Source organism: Spinacia oleracea, chromosome 5, assembly GCF_020520425.1.
Source record: "Spinacia oleracea cultivar Varoflay chromosome 5, BTI_SOV_V1, whole genome shotgun sequence".
NCBI lineage: Eukaryota > Viridiplantae > Streptophyta > Magnoliopsida > Caryophyllales > Amaranthaceae > Spinacia > Spinacia oleracea.
In genome coordinates, this window is record NC_079491.1 from 98,135,225 (window position 1) to 98,157,735 (window position 22,511).

Sequence of the window (22,511 nt, forward strand, 5' to 3'; positions counted from 1 at the left end):
TTCTAAACTTTACATTTCACATACTTAACTTTTACTCTGAAAACCTCAACTTTAACTTTGACATCTGTTACTTTTTCAAACACCAATATTACAGCCAATCCAACACATTTACATAACTTTTACAGGAATATCTCTAACTTTTCCATCATAACTATAACTTTAACTTCGAACGTATAATTAATTTTTCCAACGCATAATTATTCATACCTTCAGAATCAGAAATAATTTGTTGTTCTTCAGCTTCGATTTTGTTAGTTGACTCTTCTTCTTCACGTTCCTCCGCAAAGCATTATTTTCTATGCAATTGTTGGGAACGTCCTCCATTGTTGCATCTTGAATATCAGGTTCAACCGGAGCTTGAATTCTTTGAGTTGATTGAATCACACATCGAATTAGGTCTTCCATTAGATTTCGATCTCTCACAATTTTGATCTCTTGCGATTTCAGAGATTTCGATCTCTCACGATTTCACAATTTCGATCCTCGCAATTTCACAATTTCGATTTCTCTTGTCTAGGTTGTTTCTCTCCCCTCTTTCTGCATTTCAATTTCGATTTCTCTGGTGTATGTTCTTTCTCTCTCCTCTTTCTGCGTGTTTTTTCCTTCTCTCCTCTTTCTGCGATTTTTTTTCTTGTCTTTTCTTGTTTGCGCAATCTGTGGACTATGGACTGTGGTGCACATAGAGCATGGTGCACCAAAAGAACATACGTGCATAAGCAAAAGAACATGACACTACGGAAAAAGAACATGCAATATAATATTTCACTTTTTTGTTATAAAAATAATATATTATTTTCCTATTTATTAAAAACCTAAATAAAAAAAATCATGTTCTCACTACTACATAAACGAGCTAATGCAACACCTAAAAACCGTTACAATAGGACCAAAAAACGTTGCTATATCCCTATCGCAACGGTTCAAGAACCGTTGCAGTTGCTGCCGTTGCATTAGCCCTAATGCAACGGTTTTGTATATCTAATGCAACGGGCCTTTGACATCTACACGAACCGTTGCATTAGGCACCTAATGCAACGGTTTATAAAGCTAATGCAAGGGACCTTTCCATCTTCATTGACCGTTGCCTTAGGGTCAATCGCAACAGTTGTATGAAGCTAATGCAACAACCATGCCATATTTAGGAACCGTTGCTATACGTATAGTGCAATGCTCAAATGAACCACATCAGTAAGCCTTCTATAATAGTTTTCCAATTTGGAAAATATAAAAACACAAATAATGGACATTTTTTTTCATTTTTATTAAATAAATCCATAAATATGTACAAGTTATCCTCCAATCCTTTATTGACAATTTACAAAACTAATGTTAAAAGCTAGGAATAATATATATACCAAAGAATTAAGAAAAACAATACTATCTAATCATTGTAAGTCAACACTTGTTTATGAGATCCACCACCAAAAACTATAATTCCTTCTTGCCTAATCGATTTGGTTCTTGAATGACCTGTAGATTCAAACATTTAGAAAATCGTTAATCGCCAACTTAACATAATTTTGTGTAAATAAGAGTCTTGTGAACAAAGTAAACGCTATTTTAAATACAAGGTACTTCTTACTATTTTAGCATGATTGTCATAACACTTACAAGAACATTCCTAAACATCTATTTGTCTTTCAACTCCATCTCGTAAGTCTTAAAAAGCACAATAACCTGTGATAATATATTGCTTCACATTTTGTTAATAAGAAGAGCATAAAGCAACAATATTGGAACAACGAACAACATAAACAAAAATAAGAACCAACAAAATTAGAAGAACCAACAAAATCAACTAAAACCGTTGCAGTAGACCGTTGCAATACCTAAAACCGTTGCATTAGACCGTTGCAATAGACCGTTGCAATACCTAAAACCGTTGCATTAGACCGTTGCGTTTGCTCGTTTATGTTGTAGTATCTTTTCTCGTAACCAGATGTTCTTTCAATTATATACTAGTGTTCTTAAGATGCACCATGTTTTATGTGCGCCATGGTCCACCTTCTAAATTGCGTTGTTTTGCGAGACTTTTCTTTCGCAGGCTCATTAATTCGCACGTGTGAGAGTATTAATGCGCACCTGTTGCACCCAAGACCTTTTGAATTAACTTTGGCTATAAAATTAAGAGAGTTCCGACCGAAAAAGTTAAAAGTGAGGTCTCAAATCTCCATGACCACGATTATGGAGTTAATGTTAGCTAAATAAGTAATTGGAACGACTTAACTGGATATTGCGTAATACGAACTGAATAATTTGTCGCGTCGTGGCCGGACCACTGCTCTAAAAGACAATTTCGCGCTACCTCCGATGCAGTAGAACTCTTGCGGTTGCCCTCCAGGGTTTACACGACACCAAGGATTGTGTGCACTCACAAGCCTCGGTTGGAGACCAGAATATTTGCCTAGAAAATATAAGAAGAGTGTTTAGAATTTGAGAGAGAACAGTAGAAGAGAATGCTTTCTGATTGTGTTTTGAGAGAAACTGTAGAGAGGCATTTATAGGGAAGCTGCAACAGCCATAAACGGCTAGTAGTGGGAGGTTACGGGATTAGTGGGCAGTTAAAACGGCTATTAAGTGGAGTTAATGGGGCAGTTACGGAATTAGTGGTTTGACTGATTATTTCTGACCGTTAGAAAATAATTAATCCCACCAAGTACCAAGTACCAAGTACCAAGTACCAAGTACCAAGTACCAAGTACCAAGGCCCAAGGCCCAAGGCCCAAGGCCCAAGTCCCGGCCCGCGCGCGCGCGTGTGTGTTGTCTGTCCACCCATGCCACTCACATGCTTTCTTAACAAATGATTCCCTCAAGTCCCCAAATATAAACATTTGGTTTGTGTTTTTCCCATGTGGGACTTTTCATATTCCCACATTTTCCCACTTCCCACTCATTTTCTTTTGTATTCTCACTAGGATTTCCAACAATCCCCCACAGGTCTGAAGATGAGAAGAAAAAAAAAGAAATAAAGGAATTGAATTTCTGGGCAAAACAAACAATTGAATAGGTGTCAATGTCTTGCGACTTGAATTAACACTTAGTGACATTCAAGCTAGAATCTCTTTCCTACCAAGTGACTTTCGTTTTGAACTTAATAGGAGGTTAGAAACTCATTACTCAAAGCACAAAATTGAACATGTATGATATTCTGAATCTCCACCAATAAGAGTGACGCATTATACTGGCCATACGTCCAAAACCCTTGATGCTCATAGGTGCTCTAGAGAATTGCCCATGCAATTCTCATAGGAAGTGGCCTCACTTCCACACCTAAGTAGGTGAATCCCATCAAGTGTGAGCTACATCACACCACCAAAAATATGGATATGGGTTCAATAAGAGCCGTATGCTCAACCTCGTTCAATAATAGCAAGCACATCATAAACATCTAAGGGATGGACAAAAAATAAAATTTGTGCTTCTGAATTATTACATAATGTTCCCCTTTGAACTCATAGTGAGTAGGAGTTCATTACCTTACAATTCATCCAATGGGCCTCAAGCCCATCCCCTCCGACGTTTCCAAAACTAGTTTCTTACATAGGCCTTTCGTTAACGGATCCGCGATGTTCTTTTCGGACTTGACATAGTCCAGTGATATCACTCCACTTGACAGCAATTCTTTGACATCCTTGTGCCTCAAACGAATGTGTCTTTTCTTCCCATTGTAGGCTTGGTTGTTTGCCACGACAATAGCAGATTGTGAATCACAATGAAGTGCAACTGAGGGAGCTGGTTCCCCCACGGTGGAATATCTGCCAATTCAAGAGCAATAAACTCAGATTCCATAGCAGACATAGCAATACAAGATTGCTTACAGGATTTCCAAGAAACAGCTCCACCCCCTTGGGTGAAGATATAACCACTAGTGGAGTTGACTTCATCATTTCCGAATACCCAGTTGGCATCACAATAACCCTCCAATGCTCCTGGAAACTTGGAGTAGTGCAATCCCCAATCCATGGTACCCCTTAGGTACCTAAGCAATCGCCTTAAAGCACCCCCAATGCTCATTGCTTGGGTTATGAGTGTACCTGCTCAATCTACTTACATAATAGGCAATGTCAGGTCTAGTATAGTTCATGAGAAACATAACACTACCAATAATTTTAGCATACTCAGATTTACAAACAGGATCACCTTTGTTTTTCTTTAAATAAATGATTATATCATAAGGGGTCTTGATTGGATCGACATCAAATGAATCAAACTTTTTAAGAATCTTTTCAACATAGTGAGCTTGGCTGAGACAGATGCCATTTGGAGTTCTAATAATTTTCACTCCCAAAATCACATCTGCCTCACCCATATCTTTCATTTCAAATTTTGAACTCAAAAATTCTTTTGTTTCATTCACTCGATCCAAATCAGTACCAAAAATTAGCATATCATCCACATAAAGACAAATAATCACACAACCAGAAGAATCATGTTTATAATAAACGCAAGAATCACCTTCATTTACATGATAGCCATTACTAGTCATTGTCTTGTCAAACTTGTCATGCCATTGCTTAGGCGCTTGCTTAAGCCCATACAATGACTTGACCAGTTTACAAACTTTGTTTTCTTGACCTGGAACAAGAAAACCTTCAGGTTGAACCATGTAAATCCCTTCATCTAAATCACCATTCAAAAATGCAGTTTTCACATCCATTTGATGCACAACAAGATCATGAATGCATGCAAGAGCAATTAAGGTTCTAATGGTTGCAATTTTAGTTACAGGATAGTATGTATCAAAATAATCAATGCCATGTTTTTGAGTAAAACCCCTTACCACAATCCTGGCCTTATACTTGTCAATGGATCCACATGATTTCAACTTTTTCCTAAAAATCCACTTACAGGTGATGGGTTTACAACCTCTAGGCAGATCAACCAATTCCCAAGTATTATTACTTAGGATTGACTTAAGCTCGCTATCAATGGCCTCTTTCCAGAAAACTGCATCAACTGACCTCATTGCCTCTTTATAGGTTCTGGGGTCGTCTTCTAGAATAAATACATACACAAAATCATCAGTAATCAAGAAAGGTTCAGTTAGGAAAGTAGTAACAAAATCATCACCAAAAGTTGTTTCCTTTCTTGCCCTTTTGCTTCTCCTTGGCTCTAAATCAGACTCATTATTAGTAGTGGAAGAAGGAGCAATGGGTAAAACATTAGAAGTGCTAGAAGATGGTACATCATTAATGCAAGAGATTTTCAAAGGAAAAGTGTTTTCAAAAAACTCAGCATCTCTTGCTTCAATAATGTTACCACTTGCATAGGAGTTGTTAGCACCCTTAACTAGAAAGCGATAAGCAGAACTTTGATAAGCATAACCAATAAAGATAGAATCAACCGTTTTGGGACCAATCTTGTCCCTTTTGAAACTAGGTAAGGCAACCTTTGCTAAGCACCCCCACACTTTCAAGTATTTCAGGCTTGGTGCTCGACCTTTCCATAGCTCATATGGGGTCTTGTCCAGTTTCTTATGAGGCACCCTGTTCAAAACATGACAAGCAGAAAGAATAGCTTCCCCCCACATATTATCAGGAAGCCCGGAACTAATAAGCATTGAATTCGTCATATTTTTTTAAAGTTCTATTTTTCCTTTTAGCAATCCCGTTTTGTTCGGGTGTGTAAGGAGCTGTTGTTTCGTGAACTATACCATTCTGTTCACAAAACGCCTTAAGGGTGTTAGGGTCAAACTCACCCCCCCTATCACTCCTAAGTCTCTTGATTTTCCTGTCTAGCTGGTTTTCAACTTCAGCCTTGTACTTGAGGAACATCTCCTCGGCCTCATCCTTAGACCTGAGAAGATAAACCATGGTGAATCTAGAGCAGTCATCAACAAAAGTAATGTAATATCTTTTACCACCCCTGCTTTCATAGTTTTTAAAATCCCCCAAGTCACTATGAACAAGTTCTAGTACTTCTGTCTGTCTATCTATTGATTTAAAGGGTTTCTTTGCAAATTTTGCTTCAACACATACTTCACATTTTGCAAAATCAGTTTTAGAAAAGCTTGGAATCATGTTCATTTGTTTAAGTCTTTTAATTGAAGCAATATTAACATGACCCAATCTAGCATGCCATAAATCAATAGACTCAGCAATATAAGCAGAAGAAGTACTAGCTTTCTTATTCATAATTTCAATGGAAACATCAAGAGTAAACAACCCCCCATTACAAAATCCCTTTCCCACAAATTCCCCATTGTGAGTAATAAGTAGTCTATCAGAATCAAAGGACAATTTCAAACCAGCTTTCATAAGTAAACTACCAGAAATTAAGTTCCTACGCATTTCTGGACCATGCAAAACATTAGTTAAAGTGAGTGTTTTTCCAGAAGTGAGAGTGAGAACGATCTTCCCTTTGCCTTGGACAGTTGCGGAAGCAGAGTTACCCATGAATACATTTTCACCATCAGTTTTGTCATAGGAGGTGAACATTTCTTTGTTGGTGCAAATGTGCCTGGTTGCTCCTGTATCAACGATCCATTCAGCAACATCACCTGTCAAGTTAGCTTCTGAAACAACAGCAATAAAATTGTTAGGATCAGCAACTGCGTCAACAAGGTGAGCTTGATTCTGATCTGGCTTCTTCTTGACCCTGCAATCCCTGGACTTGTGACCAGCCTTCCCACATTCAAAACAGTTACCCTTAAACTTACACTTCTGGATTTTCCCTTGAGGCTTGAACTGACTGCCCTTCCCCTTAAACTTATCAGAATAGAAATTGCCCTTAAGTTCAACCAGATTAGCTTTAGCAGAACCAGAAAATACAGATTGACCCTTATCCTTAATACGGTTCTCCTCCTCAATTTTTAGGTGACCTACGAGTTCCTCTAGGGTGATGTCTTTCTTCTTATGCATTAACTGGTTTCTAAAATCTTTCCATGAAGGTGGCAGTTTTTCAATTAAAACAATAGCAAGAGTGATATCACAAATGTTCAAACCCTCAGCAGCCATAGCAATGCAAATATTCTCATATGCATGAATCTGATCAATAATAGGTATATCATCCTCAACTTGAAAGCCTAACCATTTACTAACACAATAACGTTTAGTACCAGCATCATCAGTTCCATACTTTTTCTCTAAACCATCCCAAATATCCCTAGCATGATTATAGCCCATATAAATATCAAGCAAAGCATTCGACATATGATGCAACAACATTCCCTTACATGTTCTATCATCCTTAGCAAACTTAACCTCAAAATCATGAAATTCATCATCATCATCAAATTTCACAACATCAGAAATAACATACGCAACATCAACTTGCTCCAAATAAAATCTCATCCTAATAGCCCAGCGTTTATAATTTTTCCCATCAAGAGGTTCCAATTTCGACATATCAGGAATAAGAAATTTCAACATATTCATAGCCATAACAGAATAGTTGTCTTTTAGATTGTTAGCTAAATAAGTAATTGGAACGACTTAACTGGATATTGCGTAATACGAACTGAACTATTTGTCGCGCCGTGGCCGGACCACTGCTCTAAAAGACAATTCCGCGCTACCTCCGATGCAGTAGAACTCTTGCGGTTTCCCTCCAGAGTTTACACGACACCAAGGATTGTGTGCACTCACAAGCCTCGGTTGGAGACCAGAATATTTGCCCAGAAAATAGAAGAAAAGTGTTTAGAATTTGAGAGAGAACAGTAGAAGAGAATGCTTTCTGATTGTGTTTTGAGAGAAACTGTAGAGAGGCATTTATAGGGAAGCTGCAACATGGGGCAGTTACGGGATTAGTGGTTTGACTAATTATTTATGACCGTTAGAAAATAATTAATCCCACCACTTACCAAAAATAAAGACCCGGACCACAAAACCCACCCCACGCCCGCGAACCGCATTCGCCAAGTACCAAGTACCAAGGCCCGGCCCGCACGCGCGTGTGTGTTGTGTGTCCACCCATGCCACTCACATGCTTTCTTAACAAATGATTCCCTCAAGTCCCCAAATATAAACATTGAATATGGTTTGCGTTTTTCCCATGTGGGACTTTTCATATTCCCACATTTTCCCACTTCCCACTCATTTTCTTTTGTATTCTCACTAGGATTTCCAACAGTTAACTAATAAAAAAGTAACTAGCTTTTGGCCCGTTCTACGCACGGGCTACATTTTAAAAAACTCAATTTAAAAAAATGGTAAATTGACATACCAAAATGTTAAAGGTATAAATGTATAATACTTCACTAAAAACTTTCACTAATAATTTTGATAGTACGTAGACATACTAAAATTCCCAAGATATATTGGGTGGAAGCATTACTTTTATGGAATATATTATGAGCTCCCCAAGACCACAAATACATTATTAGTTTAGGAGTATACTCCCTCCGTCCCTAAATCCTCGACCCGGTTTGACTTTTTGCACTATTCATATAATTCACTTTGACCCTATTTTATTTCTAGTATATGAAAACAAATGTTAGTATATAATATATTGTTGGCTTCATCTTAATATATATTTTTAAAATATTAATATTTTTATAAGTTTTTATAATATGTAGTTAAAGAAATTGGTGGTCAAAAGTTGTGCATTGGCAAGCTTGCGGTCAAAACAGGTCGAGTATTAAGGGACGGAGAGAATATCTTTTTATCCAAGGGGTTTAAAAAATGAAAGTAAGAGAAATATGCTAGTATGGAGTAACTAAGTTAAGCATATGTATTCTTTGAATTAAACCAAAGAAATCAACAAATCTTCAATATGCTAAGAAATTCACCATTGTTGTTTGTTGGATTAAAAACTATGTTTCAGTTGCCAAGTATATGTGAAGTTTCGCACCCTATCCTTTGCATCACAATCAAGAAAAATACCCAAAAGGAAAATGACGTAAGAATTAAGAGTTGTGATCAAGAACGACACGTGATATGTCAAAATTCTGGAAAATATCAAAGACTAAACCATTTTTTTAAAACTCAAAATTATGCTTATAGAGTTGGGGGTGTGGTAGTAGTAGATGTCATACAGATTTCAAAACAAAAATGCATCCATGTTTGTCGGTTTTTAAGTTGTTTGTAAAAGAACTTGAAATATGATGACGCTTGAGGCAAGTCAGGCAACAGGATGCAAAGAAGATGCACCGTTGATTTAAATGGGCTAAAAAAATGAATATAATGATAGCTTTAACTAATACCAACCTCATTAGGAAAAATATTTTTTCGATCCAAAAAACAATGTGGTGGACATGAATTAGAAGTTCACAACATAATTTTAACTTCCACCCACCTATAGAAAAATAATAAAATTCTTCAAAATGAAGAAATTTAGCAAAATAAGTCAGGGAGGAATATCGGTCTATAAAAAATTGTAAACATGTAGGTTTAATAAATAGTCAAATTCATTAACCAGAGAATTTTAACCATATGAAACGTCTCTCATTCTTGATTCACCATAACCGTCAATGTATTAATCGATGTCTCTAATTAAATTGTTCTAAACGGTGGTAAACTAAAATTGGAAAGGGAAGGATGAAAGGTTAAGGTGACTTATTATGTTTTAAATGAAGAATTGATTATGTATTCTTGGCCACATGCCTTCCAAGTGGTCATAATTATGTGTCCGCCACGTGTCTTCAAAATGGTGTTGCTTACGTGTCGTAAAAAGGAAGTTGGTTTTCTTTTTTAAATACTAGGTACTCCCTCCGTTCCTAAATACGTGTCCACTTTGGACATTTACACGGTAATTAATAAAATTGAATGGTGTGTAAGAGGTAATGACTGTGAATGTTTTTTTTTGGGAAAGGAAAAAATAGATAATTGTTTATTAATAAAGTATATATAAAAGTGGATGTGGTAAAAGTGTAGAATGTGTAAGAAAAAGTAGTAATGATTTATAGAAAAGTGGGAAAAGTGTGTGGAAAAGTGGGAAAAGTGTATGGAAACAAAAGGTCTTGCGCGCACTAGGTGCACAATAAATTTATTGTACACCAAGATAACTTTTAACCATTTTTTGTAACTTTAACCTAGTTTTGATTAACTTTTATTTTTGTAAAAAAAACGTTGATAGATAAACATTTTAAAGAGTTAAATGATTAACTTTATACATTATTAGTGATTTTGAAGAAATAAGTTTTATTAAAATGAAAAAATTTATCACTAAAAAATGGATAACTTTTACCTATATAAGCTTAACTTTTAAACATTTTGAGTTAACTTTTACTATGCTGTACAATATTTATTGTACAACCTTTATAAATAAGAATTTGTGGTATGGAAAAGTGGGAAAGGTGTATGTCCAAAAATGGAAACTGGACACTTATAAGGAAACGCTATTTATGGGAACTAGACACGTATTTAGGAACGGAGGGAGTATTGATTAATGGACAATAGATTAATTTTGATTCGTGTACATTCGAGCTCTGGATCCTCAGTTCCTCACAACAGTCACATTGACTCACAAGAGAGAAGAAACAAAGTGCCAAAGCCAATTAGCCAGCCATGGAAGCAGGTACATTCGAATCTCTAATCCCGTCTCGCTATGTTTCATTTACTCTTCCAACTCATTCTCTCTCTTGCCCAATTGATTATTTTTACACCAAAATTCTTCAAATTTCTGTTCTTGATTCACCTTTACAACCCATGAGTTCCCCCAAAATTGCAGCCATGTTAGTCCCAAAACACCGCGAAAATGATTGGATTTTCGCCACAGAATCTGGGCATCTCCAGCTGTTGTTGGGTTCTCCTGGAATTTCTAGGTTAATTTTGATTGGTAATGTTCCAAATAATGATATAAATGTTGGAAATTTATATAAAAGGTCAATAGAAATGTGCTCAATTTATAGAGAGAAATTGGAGGGAAGTTTGTACCCTTTGTTGATGGCTTTATTACCCAAGGAAATAGCTCAACTGGCCAATTTTGAAGTACCCTTTTTGAGTTATGAGGATAGTGTGATTAGTAGTGTTGTATTAGAGAGGTGCTTTGGGTCTTGTGTGGGGGAAATGCTGGTTGAAGATGTTGAAATTGAGGGTTCGAGGAGGGAGTTTAGGAGGCGGTTGAGGTTTAAGAGAATGCCCAATTTGATACAGACTGAAATAAGCATTGTTCCATGTAATGGAATTGATGATACGAGGTTGAATTCCTTATGTATTGAAGAGGTAGAGTTTTGTCCGGAATTAGGGGTGTTGGTTCATCCTTACTTGGCACCGATGGTGGCCGGTTTGTCTTTGATTGGCGGGTATATTCAAGAGTGTTTTGACTCCGAGGTCAGGCCAAGAGGGCTTTGCATTGGTGTTGGAGGTGGGGCATTGCTTAGTTTTATATCATTCCAATTAGGTTTTGAGGTTGTAGGTGTTGAGATGGATGATGTAGTTTTGAGGGTTGCAAAGCAATATTTTGCGCTACAAACTGGCAATGATATTCAGCTTTGTCTTGGTGATGGGATTGAAATTTTAAAGAAGGTAGCATTGTTTGACCGCGACAGTAAATCAAGTCCTTCGGTTGCCGATAATGTACGAGAGGATCATTGTAAGGATTATTTTGAATTGTTTGTGTCCAAATTTCTTGTTATCATGGTTGACCTGGATTCTGGTGACCCAAAAATGGGTATTAGCGCCCCTGCATTAGAGTTTTTGCAAAAAGATGTACTTCTAGCAGCCAAATCGTGTCTGTCTGAGCAGGGAATTCTAGTTTTGAATGTAATTCCTTCGAGTAAGTCATTCTATGGTATGTTGATACTTGAATTGAAAGAAGTGTTTGTGGATTTGCATGAGATAGATTGTGGAAATGGAGAGAATTTCGTTCTTATAGCATCAAATACATCTGCGGCTTTAAATTTTGGTGAAACTGAAAATGCATTTCTGAGAAAGCTGAAGTCTGTTATTTCAGAACCACTTGTGGATTCGATCAGGAAAATATGAAGTTTATAATAGATTTTTTTGCGGGATTCTAACTTCTGATACTGCTTCATGGAGTTATGACTTGATTGAGAAACTCCGCTTTTGTCAAGCTGTTAATGGCTGCAATTCTTGAATTTTTTCTCGGTAGTTTTTGAATCAGAATGCTATATGTCGTCTATATTCAAGATATGAGCTTGATCTCATAGGGCATGGTTAACTTGAAGTTAGAACTCGTCCGTATCCTTGTGTGGGCTGAAGAAGGTCTTCAATTTGGTATAAGGTCTGATATGAAGTGAGACAAAGAGTAGGAGAATTTTCTAAGGTAATATAGCAGTCTTATGAGTTTGATTCTTATCATTTTCTTTCTTATTATGTCATAGTTATGTCAAAACATGTAGGTTCGTGTTTTTCATGTCATTTACTGTTTTGAAATGTCTTTATTTTATCCACTTTGCGTGGGTAAGTTGATGCTTGCTTCATTTCTTATACTCCGATTATTTAATTCTTCTGACTACAAATTGTTTACAACTATCCTTCTATTCAAAAGTGAATTCTGTTACTTCGGAAGTATACATGCATTCTGTCATGAAAACATGAATTTTATTCTCTGAACTTTTATCTGGTATCTAACTTCTAAACTCCGCCATGGAGCTATAACTGAGAAACTTTTATAATATTCACCATACTGTAATGGCTGCACTTTATCTGTTCCTAGTGGATTATGAGGAAAGCAGAGTGCTGCATGTGATGTACATGAGTGAGTAGTCTACATCTAATAGTATGCCATTTTCCACTTGTTTTCTGATCTCCAGGACTTTAGTTCATCCAGAATTTGGATTACTTCTGTTTTCAGTGGGTAATAAGATGTGTTCTGAACTGAAACTAAGCATTAGGGGAAGTTTTCCCTAATCTGTTACCAAAATCTGTCTTCTTTTTCAAGTTCTTATTTGAAGCAGGTTGGCCATATTATGTATACATTCATGTTATTGGATCATTCTCTTGGAACGTTGATGTTCCTTTTCTGCGCTTTGCCTTTGTAGGTGTGTCCCTACGCGCGTGTTTGGTCTGTGGTTGCTTCATTCCGTAAATCTTTTGTTTCTCTTTCGGGCACAACTAGTTTCTTTTGTAGTGAATAATTGTCATTTCCATGTCTTTCTGTATTGTCCATTGAGAATTGTCATAACCTGACATTGTTTCCTCCCTGTCCAATCATGGAACAAATTTGTTTAATGGGTTTGAATAGAGCACTGCACATAAGAATGGGCGAGGATGATATAGGGTTCGTTTCCTCTTCATCCAGTTCCACGTCAGTGTTGCTGTCAGATACTGGAAGTTCACATCTGAAATTGAGGCATGTCACAATAGATGACGTGCGATATTTTAATGCAATTCCTGTGGAACGTCTTACTAGCATCTGCATCAGATTTGCTACGGAGCTGGAGAGTTTATCAGAAGTAGGAGAGCTATTCAAGAGATGTTCTTCTTTGCGGAAGCTTATGATTTGGTTTTGCTTCAAACTCAGGACTCTTTCGGGTGGTTTGGAGTATCTCACTTCTTTGGAGTCTCTATCAATTAACGCAACCCCAATTGAAAAGGATGATGATGGTTTACCTTGGAGATCCCTTGCTCGGAACCTCCATTCTCTGGAATTAAATCAGATAATGTGCTGGGAATTTCTACCTCAGGGGCTTCATTACTTAACCAGTCTCCAACACCTTAAAATTATTAGTTGTGTGAGTTTGAAGACCATACCAGAATGGATAGGCTGCCTATCATCTCTTCAATCCCTGATCCTAAATGGTTGCATTCTTGTCAACTCACTTCCCAGTGCAATAAGGATACTCAACTCTCTCCAGCGACTTGAAATAAAGCGTTGTTCAAAGCTTCTACTCAAAAGATGTCAAAATCCCAAAGGGGAGGACTGGCCCAAAATCCAACACATTCCCTCCATCTCCATCAGTGAATAATTTATGAAAGGTGCTCCTCTCAGTTATCAAATTTTAGTTTCTTTAACTTAATACTTGTCACTTTTTTTTTTATTGTCTCTTTCAATTGTTTATGGGTTGCTATATTTAGACCAGTATCTGTGTTTACAGAAGCTGTGAAGCATAACTCAACAAGCAATGAAGAAAGCGACTGTATTTGGACCAGTACCTCTGGCTCTGTTTACAGAAGCTGTGAAGCATACTCAACAAGTATGAAACCACCTAATTTTCTGCAGCTCGGTTTTGGGATAGTGTTTGGTTCACTGTCTTTCTGTTTATGTTCACAGAGCTTATTACAGAGTTCAAGTATAATGAATAGAAAATAGTGAAATTATCTGCCACCATGGCTTTTTCAAACAAGCTATAAATGAATCAGAAACAAAGGTGACAGAATTCCAAATCTTGCAACAGACATTGAATTGATATTGGTGCTGACAAAACTGTCCTTGCAACTTAACCCCCATTCCTTTTTTGCACTTCCTAAGAGGATGTGTTAACTCTCTTTGGCTTCTTCTGTTATTCAGATTGCCTAGCACATTCCGTAGTCCTTAGGTAGCTAATAAAGTTCATTGATCAGATCATTTGTTGCTGAGCTGGAGAATGGAGCTGATCAGCTCACACATTTAATGTAGAGATGTTATATTGAAGGCTCAAAACATTGATCGGGTTGATGAACTGTTGGGTATTACGATAATGGTTAGCATTACCATAACGTTATTCTGCTGAGATATGTCATCTACTAGTATAAAGTATTTAGCCAGATCTTTACTGTACTGAATGTTTTTTCCTTGAAAATTGTTGTTTGTGAAACCATGTAGAGTAGAAATTTATAGCCAAATGCACATTTCGTGCTGTTGCTGCAATTATTGGACTATTGTTCATCGTTTGTTTCTCTTCTGATGACATAGAACAGCATCTTAATTCAGCTACTAACCGGCCATAATAATCAATATCCGTGACAGAAATATGAACCTAAACTTTTAAGGACTGCTCAAAAACTAGTTCAGTACATACGTACTAAATCGAAACATGTCTGTATCAAACTTAAAGTTGTTCATTGGAAATACAATTGATTAGAACAATATAGCTCAAAATGCTTAATTACTTACTTAAACACGCGCCCTAATTAGTACGTACTCCAATTAGGCCTAGAAACTTAAAAGGGCATATGATGAGTTCCTTGAGGAAACCAATCATATGGTGCTGAAAATAACTCATCAAAATTAGCACATTGATCATAATAACCCAAATCATTCCCCATAATCATTTGTGATGAGTTGTTGTTGTTGTTGTTGCTGCTGCTGCTGCTGCTGCTTGTTAAAGTTGTCGCTTCGGCACTTAAACAATAATCATCCTGCTTATTGTTGTGAGTTGGTTGATTATGATGTTGAGGGATATGTGTAATTACAGAATGGCGATTGGGATTCCTTGCTGAGGTTTCGACAATGGAGGAGTTTAGAATACGAATGTCGTGGATGCTGTAACGACGTTTTTCAACAGGGGTACAACACTTGAGACGCCTGAAATACTTCTGCCCATGGCTTGCTACTTGGGATGGTGTCTTAGTTGGGACATAATACATTGATATGTTCTTCCATTCTCCTTTCCCTAACTTGTCTAGTCCTATCAGAAATAACCTGTATATATATACAATTCATACCATTTTGCAAATTAGTTTTAAATTTTGTATTTTCAATTCCTCACACTTGACCAGACCACCCCAGAACCTATTTACGTTCTAATATATTTAGGTAATGTTGTATCACAAATTCAATACTCGTGCAATCGTAGCTAGTACTCCCTCCGTTTCAGAATACTTGAACCGGTTTGACCGGAACAAAATTTAATACAAAGTAATTGACTTATTAATTATTTAATTAGATGGTAGTTGATAGTAGTGGGGAAATGATAAATCCAAGGAATAATTTCACTTCTTCCAAGGAAATCAGCTTTAAAAAATTGTGGATTTCCTTGACAGAAGTAAAATTTTCCTTGGATTTATCACTTCTCATAGTAGTGTATTTTTTAATATAGAGATGAATATGTGTCAACTTTTTAAAGGAGGTAAGGGGTAGAGGGGATGGTGCATGGGACCACAAAATAACATGTGAAAGGGGGTGATTGATATAATATTAATAAAAGTTTGTCATTTATAGAAATGGTGCAATTAATCCGGGACGGCTTTATAAGAAAAGCGGTGCAAGTATTCCGGGACTCATGGAGTATTTGATAACGGATTTAAGGAATTAAAGAAGGGATAGGCCCAAATAATTAAGACGTATTCCGTACATCACATAAAATCTTTATTTTCCATGTATAATTGTTTGTACTGATATGACAGTTTTTTTTTTTTTTTTTTTTGATAAGGAAAGAAAACCCAGGCGGACTACCTGAAACCCACAAATTCTTATTTACAATGGGTGTACAATAAATATTGTACACCGAAGTAAAAGTTAACTCAAAATGCTTAAAGTTAAGCTTATATATGTAAAAGTTATCTATTTTTAAGTGATTAATTGTTTCATTTTATTAAAACTTATTTCTTCAAAATCACTAATAATGTATAAAATTAATCATTTAATCATTTCTATCAACTTTTTTTTACTAATATAAAAGTTAATCAAAACTAGGTTAAAGTTACGAAAAAAGTGGTAAAAGTTATCTTGGTGTACAATAAATTTATTGTACACCTTGTGCGCGCAAGACCTTTTGCCTGAAACCATCCTTTCGAATGGGTAATTACAATGACTCCGAGCTAGTAAAATACTTCTTGTAGAACAAAACAAACAATGAAACTACGCTCCAACCTCATACTACCCCAGCCCCAGTTCCAAGTAAAATCGGTGAATAGACTTTAAAGATAGACGAATAGCCGAACGGTATATGATGACGCTCCATTCTCCGGAAGAAAACAAACCCGATGCCCGACACTACACCTACACTAAAACTATACTAAATCTAACCTAACAAATTGTACAGCAAACCAAGGAAAACAAAAAAGCCTAAAAGATCTAATATTAACTGAACAAAAAAGTGAACCTTACGGAAAAAAAAAAATCTAATATATACACTAATAAATTATCAAAAACGGACTAAACAAAATTAAAATTTAATAAACCATATACAAACTAATCAATTTGTAATTACTAAAGAAGGCTGAGGAAAAAACTTGAAGAAGAGCTGAGGAGCTTCATCTCTAAGTATCTAGTTTAGATCTGGAGAGCTCTTGTTCGACCAAGATATAGGATGAAAGAGCAGTGTTCTAGTTTTCCATTAAGAAAATTAGTGGCTTGACGAAATTCCGGTCGTTTTCTGAATTGACTCGGAGATGATACTAGTCGGAGACGAGGAAGATGGCGAAGATCTCAAGGGTAGCCGGCTGAGGCATATGAGATTGACCACCGACCAAAAGGACGAAGAGGACGGCTGGGCTCTAGCCTCCGTCTTCGGATTTAGTGGTGTCGAGGAAATTTATGTTGCCCGACGATACGAACAAAACCAACGAGTAACTGAATTTCAGATCGAAATCTAACAAGTCACTTGGATATATTTTCGGATGCTTTGGGCTCAAAAATGTGCTTCCTCATTCGATAAATCAAATCAACTACAAAGAGGAAGCAAGCTGGAAAGAATGTCTAAGAAGGTGGCTGAATTTTAGAGGGCTTTGGTTTAGATCGAGTAGAATTTTTTCTTATTTGGGGCTAGGGTTTAACGGACGAACCCTTGTATATCACTAGTTATTTGGTTGGTACTCCCTCCGTCCCTTAATACTCACACTGATTTGATCGGTACAGAGTTTAAAATACTTGAATTAACTTATTAATTTGATGGGTAGTAGTTGATAGCGACATATTTTTTTAATATAGTTAGTAGGAAATGTGTAAGGGGATAGTGGGGATGTGAATTTTTAAAGGATTTTTAGTAAGGAGTGGGTTAGTAGGTAAGTGTGAAAAATAATTTCCATTTACAGAAGCGGTGCAAGTATTAAAGGACCGCCCGAAAAGAAAAGCGGTGCAAGTATTAAGGAACGAAGGGAGTACACAATTTTATTCTCTTCATTACTCCGTATCTACTTATCTAATTTAAACAATTTTTTTTGACGGTATCTAATTTAAACAATTTTTTTTGACGGTATCTAATTTAAACAATAGGAAATTTTGTGAAACACTACCTTTAAGTTTGGTGGTTTTGTGAATTGCTGCCTTATAAAAACTTTTTTAAATGTAACTACCTTACAAGTTTAGATTGTTTGATTAACACTACTATTTGACGTTTTCCGTTAATGTTTTTCGTCGTGTATTTCTTCTATTCTTTTAAATATCTCTGTTCATTTGTCGTTTTATTCATTTGTCATATTAAATAACCATTATAATGAAGTTCAATGATGGAAAACATTTAACAAAAAACGTCAAATGATAGTATTAGTCAAAAAAACCAAATTTATAAGGTAGTAAAATATAATTTTCTTTTTAAAAGGTAGCAATTCAATAAGATCACATTTCCCAAACAATAAGATCAAATTTGATACACAATACGTTTTTATAGATCACTGATATAAGGTAACTCCAAATCGAACCTTAGGATTTGTAATTAAATCTTTATTGTTTAGAATGTTGATGACGATAAAAAAGCTTACATTATCGTATATTCGTATTATCAAACCTGGTTTTTAATCCGTGTTATACACAGGTTTCTTAACTTATAATTTTGACTATATTGTCTAAATAGTATAGGAAATAATACGAAAATTATTAGACAATAAAGATGATGGATATGAAATGTGATAAAATTACTGAAATAGAAATGTGAAACAAATAAAATTATTTGTATTAGAAAACAAAATATTAAAGATAATAAGAGGAAAGGATAGGTAAAGAGGAAATAAAATATACTATTATACTACAAAAATATTAATTAGCAAAAAGTTTTGCATGCACAAGGTGTATAATAAATTTATTGTGCACCAACATAACTTTTACCCAGTTTTCTCTAACTTTTAATCATTTTTCTCTAACTTTTATATTATTAAAAAAAATTAATAGATAAACATTTTAAAGTGTTAAATGATTAATTTTATACATTATTAGTGATTTTGAATAAATATTTTATTAAAATCAAAAAAATTATTACTAAAAATAGATAAATTTTACATATATAAGTGTAACTTTTAAGCATTTTACGTCAACGTTAAATTGGGTGTACAATATTTATCGGACACCCTATGTAAATAAGAATGTGATATCATTGTGTTAAAAATTTCTTGTTTTTTTTTTTTTTAATATATAGATTGGATAAGAGCAATATTTGGACAATAACCTTGTTTATAACAGAGCTATTTCCTTCAATATTGTTTGATGATTTGTAAATTCCCAAAATACGCTACTTTTTCAATTATTTCCCACTCTACCGTCCACGTCAGCAAGAAAGCCGGTCTAATTTTTTTTATAAAATCTACAATAAACCGCTATCTGAAACAACGGTTTAAAGAGGTAAACCTCTATCTGAAATAGCGGCTTATAAAACCACGCGGTTTTATAAAGTTTTGTTTTAAAAGAAACCGCTATCTCAGATAGCGGTTTATACCATTGAACCGCCATCTGAGATAGCGGTTTGCTTTAAAACAAAACCGCCATCTCAGATGGCGGTTCAACGCTGAACCGGAAAAAAAAAAAAGCTTTTCTTTCTCCCTTGCTGACGTGGATGGTATGGTGGGAATTAAGTTAGAAAGTACTTTTCTTTTGGGAATTATTGAATCTTTATGCAATATTAAAGAAAATCGCTCGTTTATAACACAATATTTAAAATTTCAAACGTCTTGATATTTGTTTATTTATTTAGTTGTAATAATTAATTATGATTGTATTATTTTTCTCCCAAAAAAATTACTCTACTTAATTAGAAATTGAGTATTAGTATAAAAAAAAGGGGTAAAATTTTAAGAGCATCGATGACTTCCTTTGCGGCTCCCTAGTACATGAAACACATAACTTATTATACACCAACATAAAGATATAATTAAGAATTAAGGGGATACTTAATTCAGCTAATTGAGAAAATTGACGACAAAAATTGGACCATACAAGTATCTACGTACTCGTTACGTTCCACAATTTTTTTTTCACTTTTTCATTATGGACGATTTTCAATGCATTATTTTGACTATTAATATTTTTAGTTAGATATGACTATATGAGTATTAGTTAAAATTATTAAAAAATTGATATTTGAAATTATATTGAAAATATTTCAATGAGATACGATGACAAGCTAATGTTTTCTCTTATATTTAAACTAAAAGTTAGTTTTTTTTAATTTGACCACGTGAATAGTGAATTGTAATGTGAAGAACATCCTGGAACGGAGGAAGTATAAAGTAATAATGAAATAGAGCATGAATATAAAGTTAAGTTACCTAGTATGATGTTCATTTGTCCATGATGCACTACTTTGACCATTAATATCCTATAATACGTATTAGATAAAGTTAAAAAAATATGATATTTTAAAAAGTTTACATTGAAACAAAACCAAAGAAATATATTCTCTTATATTTAAACTAACAATTATAATCAACGTTTTTAATCTTTAATCACGTGAATAGTAAATGTAAAAAACAAAATGCAATGGAAGAATTATGAAGTAATAGTGAAATTAATAGGGCGTATATGAAAGTTAAATTACCTATGCTCTTCATCTGTCCACGGTGCACCCTTACGTTTCTTATCAACATCAGCTCCATTTGGGAAACAAAATTCACCCATCTCAATCATCGCAATATCAGCAATAAGTTTTTCATAATGGCTCTTGATTTGTTCAAGAGATTTCCATGGCATTTTAGCCATTATTTTTTCAAATAAACTAGGAGAGCTAACATCTAACTCAGCTAAAGCATTTTCAAACATCTTGTTTTCATAACGTGTCCACACTTGATTATTATTATTATTGTCCACATTTGAATAATTCATATTTGCTTTGATAATAATGTTATAATTTTGTTGATCGAACATTTGAGCTTACTTCTTACCATAAACGAGTGTAGTACGGTCTATATATACAAAATTCAAGCTACGCAAAATTAAGGTGTATAATATCGGTTAGGATCTTGTATTCTATTGTATTTGTCTCATTATATATGCATGAGACATATCATGCCATGTGTACCAATTATTGAGTATAATAAAGTACATATTAAATGACTAAGTTTAATTTTGTCACATGCATGTCACAAGTTAAGAAGAGGTGTGACACAAGGAACAAAATTAAACATATATAACCCCGCCCATAGAATAATGGTAACTGGTAAGCATAATAACACACGCGAGTTTTCGTCATTTTGCTAATGATTGACATAATTTACTCCAAATCTGTTCGATTTGATATCCATTACGATTCCCTTAAAAAAATTTTTAAAAAAACCTCATACAAATTAAAAATTGTTATATATGGTCGATATTGAAGATTTGAAGTAAATGTGGCACCTTTTATCTATCAAGTATCATCCACATTTAGGGGTCGTTTGGTTCGCAAAACTGGAATGGAATGGTATGGAGATCCATACCTGAGAGGAATGGATTCTAAACCCCATACCAATATGAAATTGTTTGGTTAAGTCGGGGAATGGTTTCAACATCCAATATATGTTGTTTGGTTCACTCTTGATTTTGGAATGGATTTCTTATGTAACAAATTTCTATTTATCTATATTTTTCCATCTTTTTTCCCCAACTTATGGAGCATTTCAATATTTCTTAGATAAAAAAATATATCCAACTTATAATTACTTTTTTTTACGGGATAATTAATATTCTTGTACATTTATTTATTTCCAAGTAAAAATTTTACAGAACCAAAAAGACTGAAAAATAAATATTAAATAAAGTTTAAAAAAGAAAAAATTGTATAAGCAAATTAACTCAGATCAGGAGGTTAGTGTAAAATATAATAGAGAAAGGGAAAAGCTTGAATTGGATTGATTGAGCAATGCTCATATTTATAGTACAATTACGTAAACCTCTCCTAATACAACAAGGCCTAGAACTTTATTTAATCTAAGAGATTATGCTCCTGCTATCTCTACGTAATTCCTAAATACTAAGACTTAGGAATAGGAGTTTATGCCAAACTCTAACTCTGGTTCTTACTGTATGTATTAGAATTATAGTGTAATTCTAATCCCTAAGATGCACCCCCTCAAGTTGGAGTATGGTGGGGAACTGGGGATCAAGAATGCCCAACTTGGACAACAAGTAATCAAACCGTTTCTTGCATAGTGCTTTAGTGAAAATATCGGCCAATTGGGATGTTGTATCAACGTATGATGGTGCAATTATTCCCTCTGTCACTGCATCCCCGAACAAAATGACAGTCATTCTCGATATGCTTTGTGCGTTCATGGAAAAATGGATTTTGGCGATGTGTAAGGCAGACTGACTATCACAGAAAAGCGAAATAGCCTTAGGATGATGAACCCCTAGACTTAAAAGGAGCCCCTTTAACCATTTTAATTCGCATGTGATAGCCGCCATAGAACGATATTCGGCCTCTGCTGATGAACGAGAAACTGTATGTTGCTTCTTTATTTTCCATGAAATAGGAGAATGACCCAGAAAAACAAGCTAGCCGGATAGGGAACGACGAGTAATTGGGCAAGCAGCCCAATCTGAATCACACCAACCTTGAAGCG

General features: G+C 35.1%; 2 protein-coding genes and 1 long non-coding RNA gene across 6 annotated transcripts; 1 reads left to right on the top strand and 2 right to left on the bottom strand.

Moving 5' to 3' along the window:
* Positions 1-1,237: 1,237 nt before the first annotated feature.
* LOC130460921 (uncharacterized) lies at positions 1,238-1,771 on the bottom strand. Its single transcript, XR_008921147.1, has 2 exons — positions 1,612-1,771; positions 1,238-1,470 (listed from the first exon to the last, which is right to left on the bottom strand). It is a non-coding gene; the product is annotated as an uncharacterized lncRNA (long non-coding RNA).
* An 8,570-nt stretch (positions 1,772-10,341) lies between these two features.
* On the top strand, positions 10,342-14,709 carry LOC110793698 (uncharacterized). 4 transcript variants are annotated; one of them, XR_008920892.1, is made up of 3 exons: positions 10,342-10,455; positions 13,087-13,820; positions 13,940-14,709. XR_008920892.1 is itself a non-coding variant. In XM_021998601.2 (3 exons), exon 1 carries the CDS (start codon positions 10,446-10,448, stop codon positions 11,862-11,864), a length of 1,419 nt encoding a protein of 472 aa, XP_021854293.2. In that variant the 5' UTR covers positions 10,365-10,445; the 3' UTR covers positions 11,865-12,165; positions 12,884-13,820; positions 13,940-14,709. The 4 variants fall into 4 exon arrangements, 2 of the variants coding, with proteins under 2 accessions (XP_021854293.2, XP_021854294.2); XR_002534764.2 differs by having other exon boundaries at positions 10,357-10,455; positions 12,884-13,820; XM_021998601.2 differs by having other exon boundaries at positions 10,365-12,165; positions 12,884-13,820.
* Positions 14,710-14,984: 275 nt separating this feature from the next.
* Positions 14,985-20,793, bottom strand: LOC110779376 (transcription factor SRM1-like). Its single transcript, XM_056829905.1, has 2 exons — positions 20,510-20,793; positions 14,985-15,465 (listed from the first exon to the last, which is right to left on the bottom strand). Exons 1-2 carry the CDS (start codon positions 20,791-20,793, stop codon positions 14,985-14,987), a joined length of 765 nt encoding a protein of 254 aa, XP_056685883.1.
* Between the last annotated feature and the right edge of the window lie 1,718 nt (positions 20,794-22,511).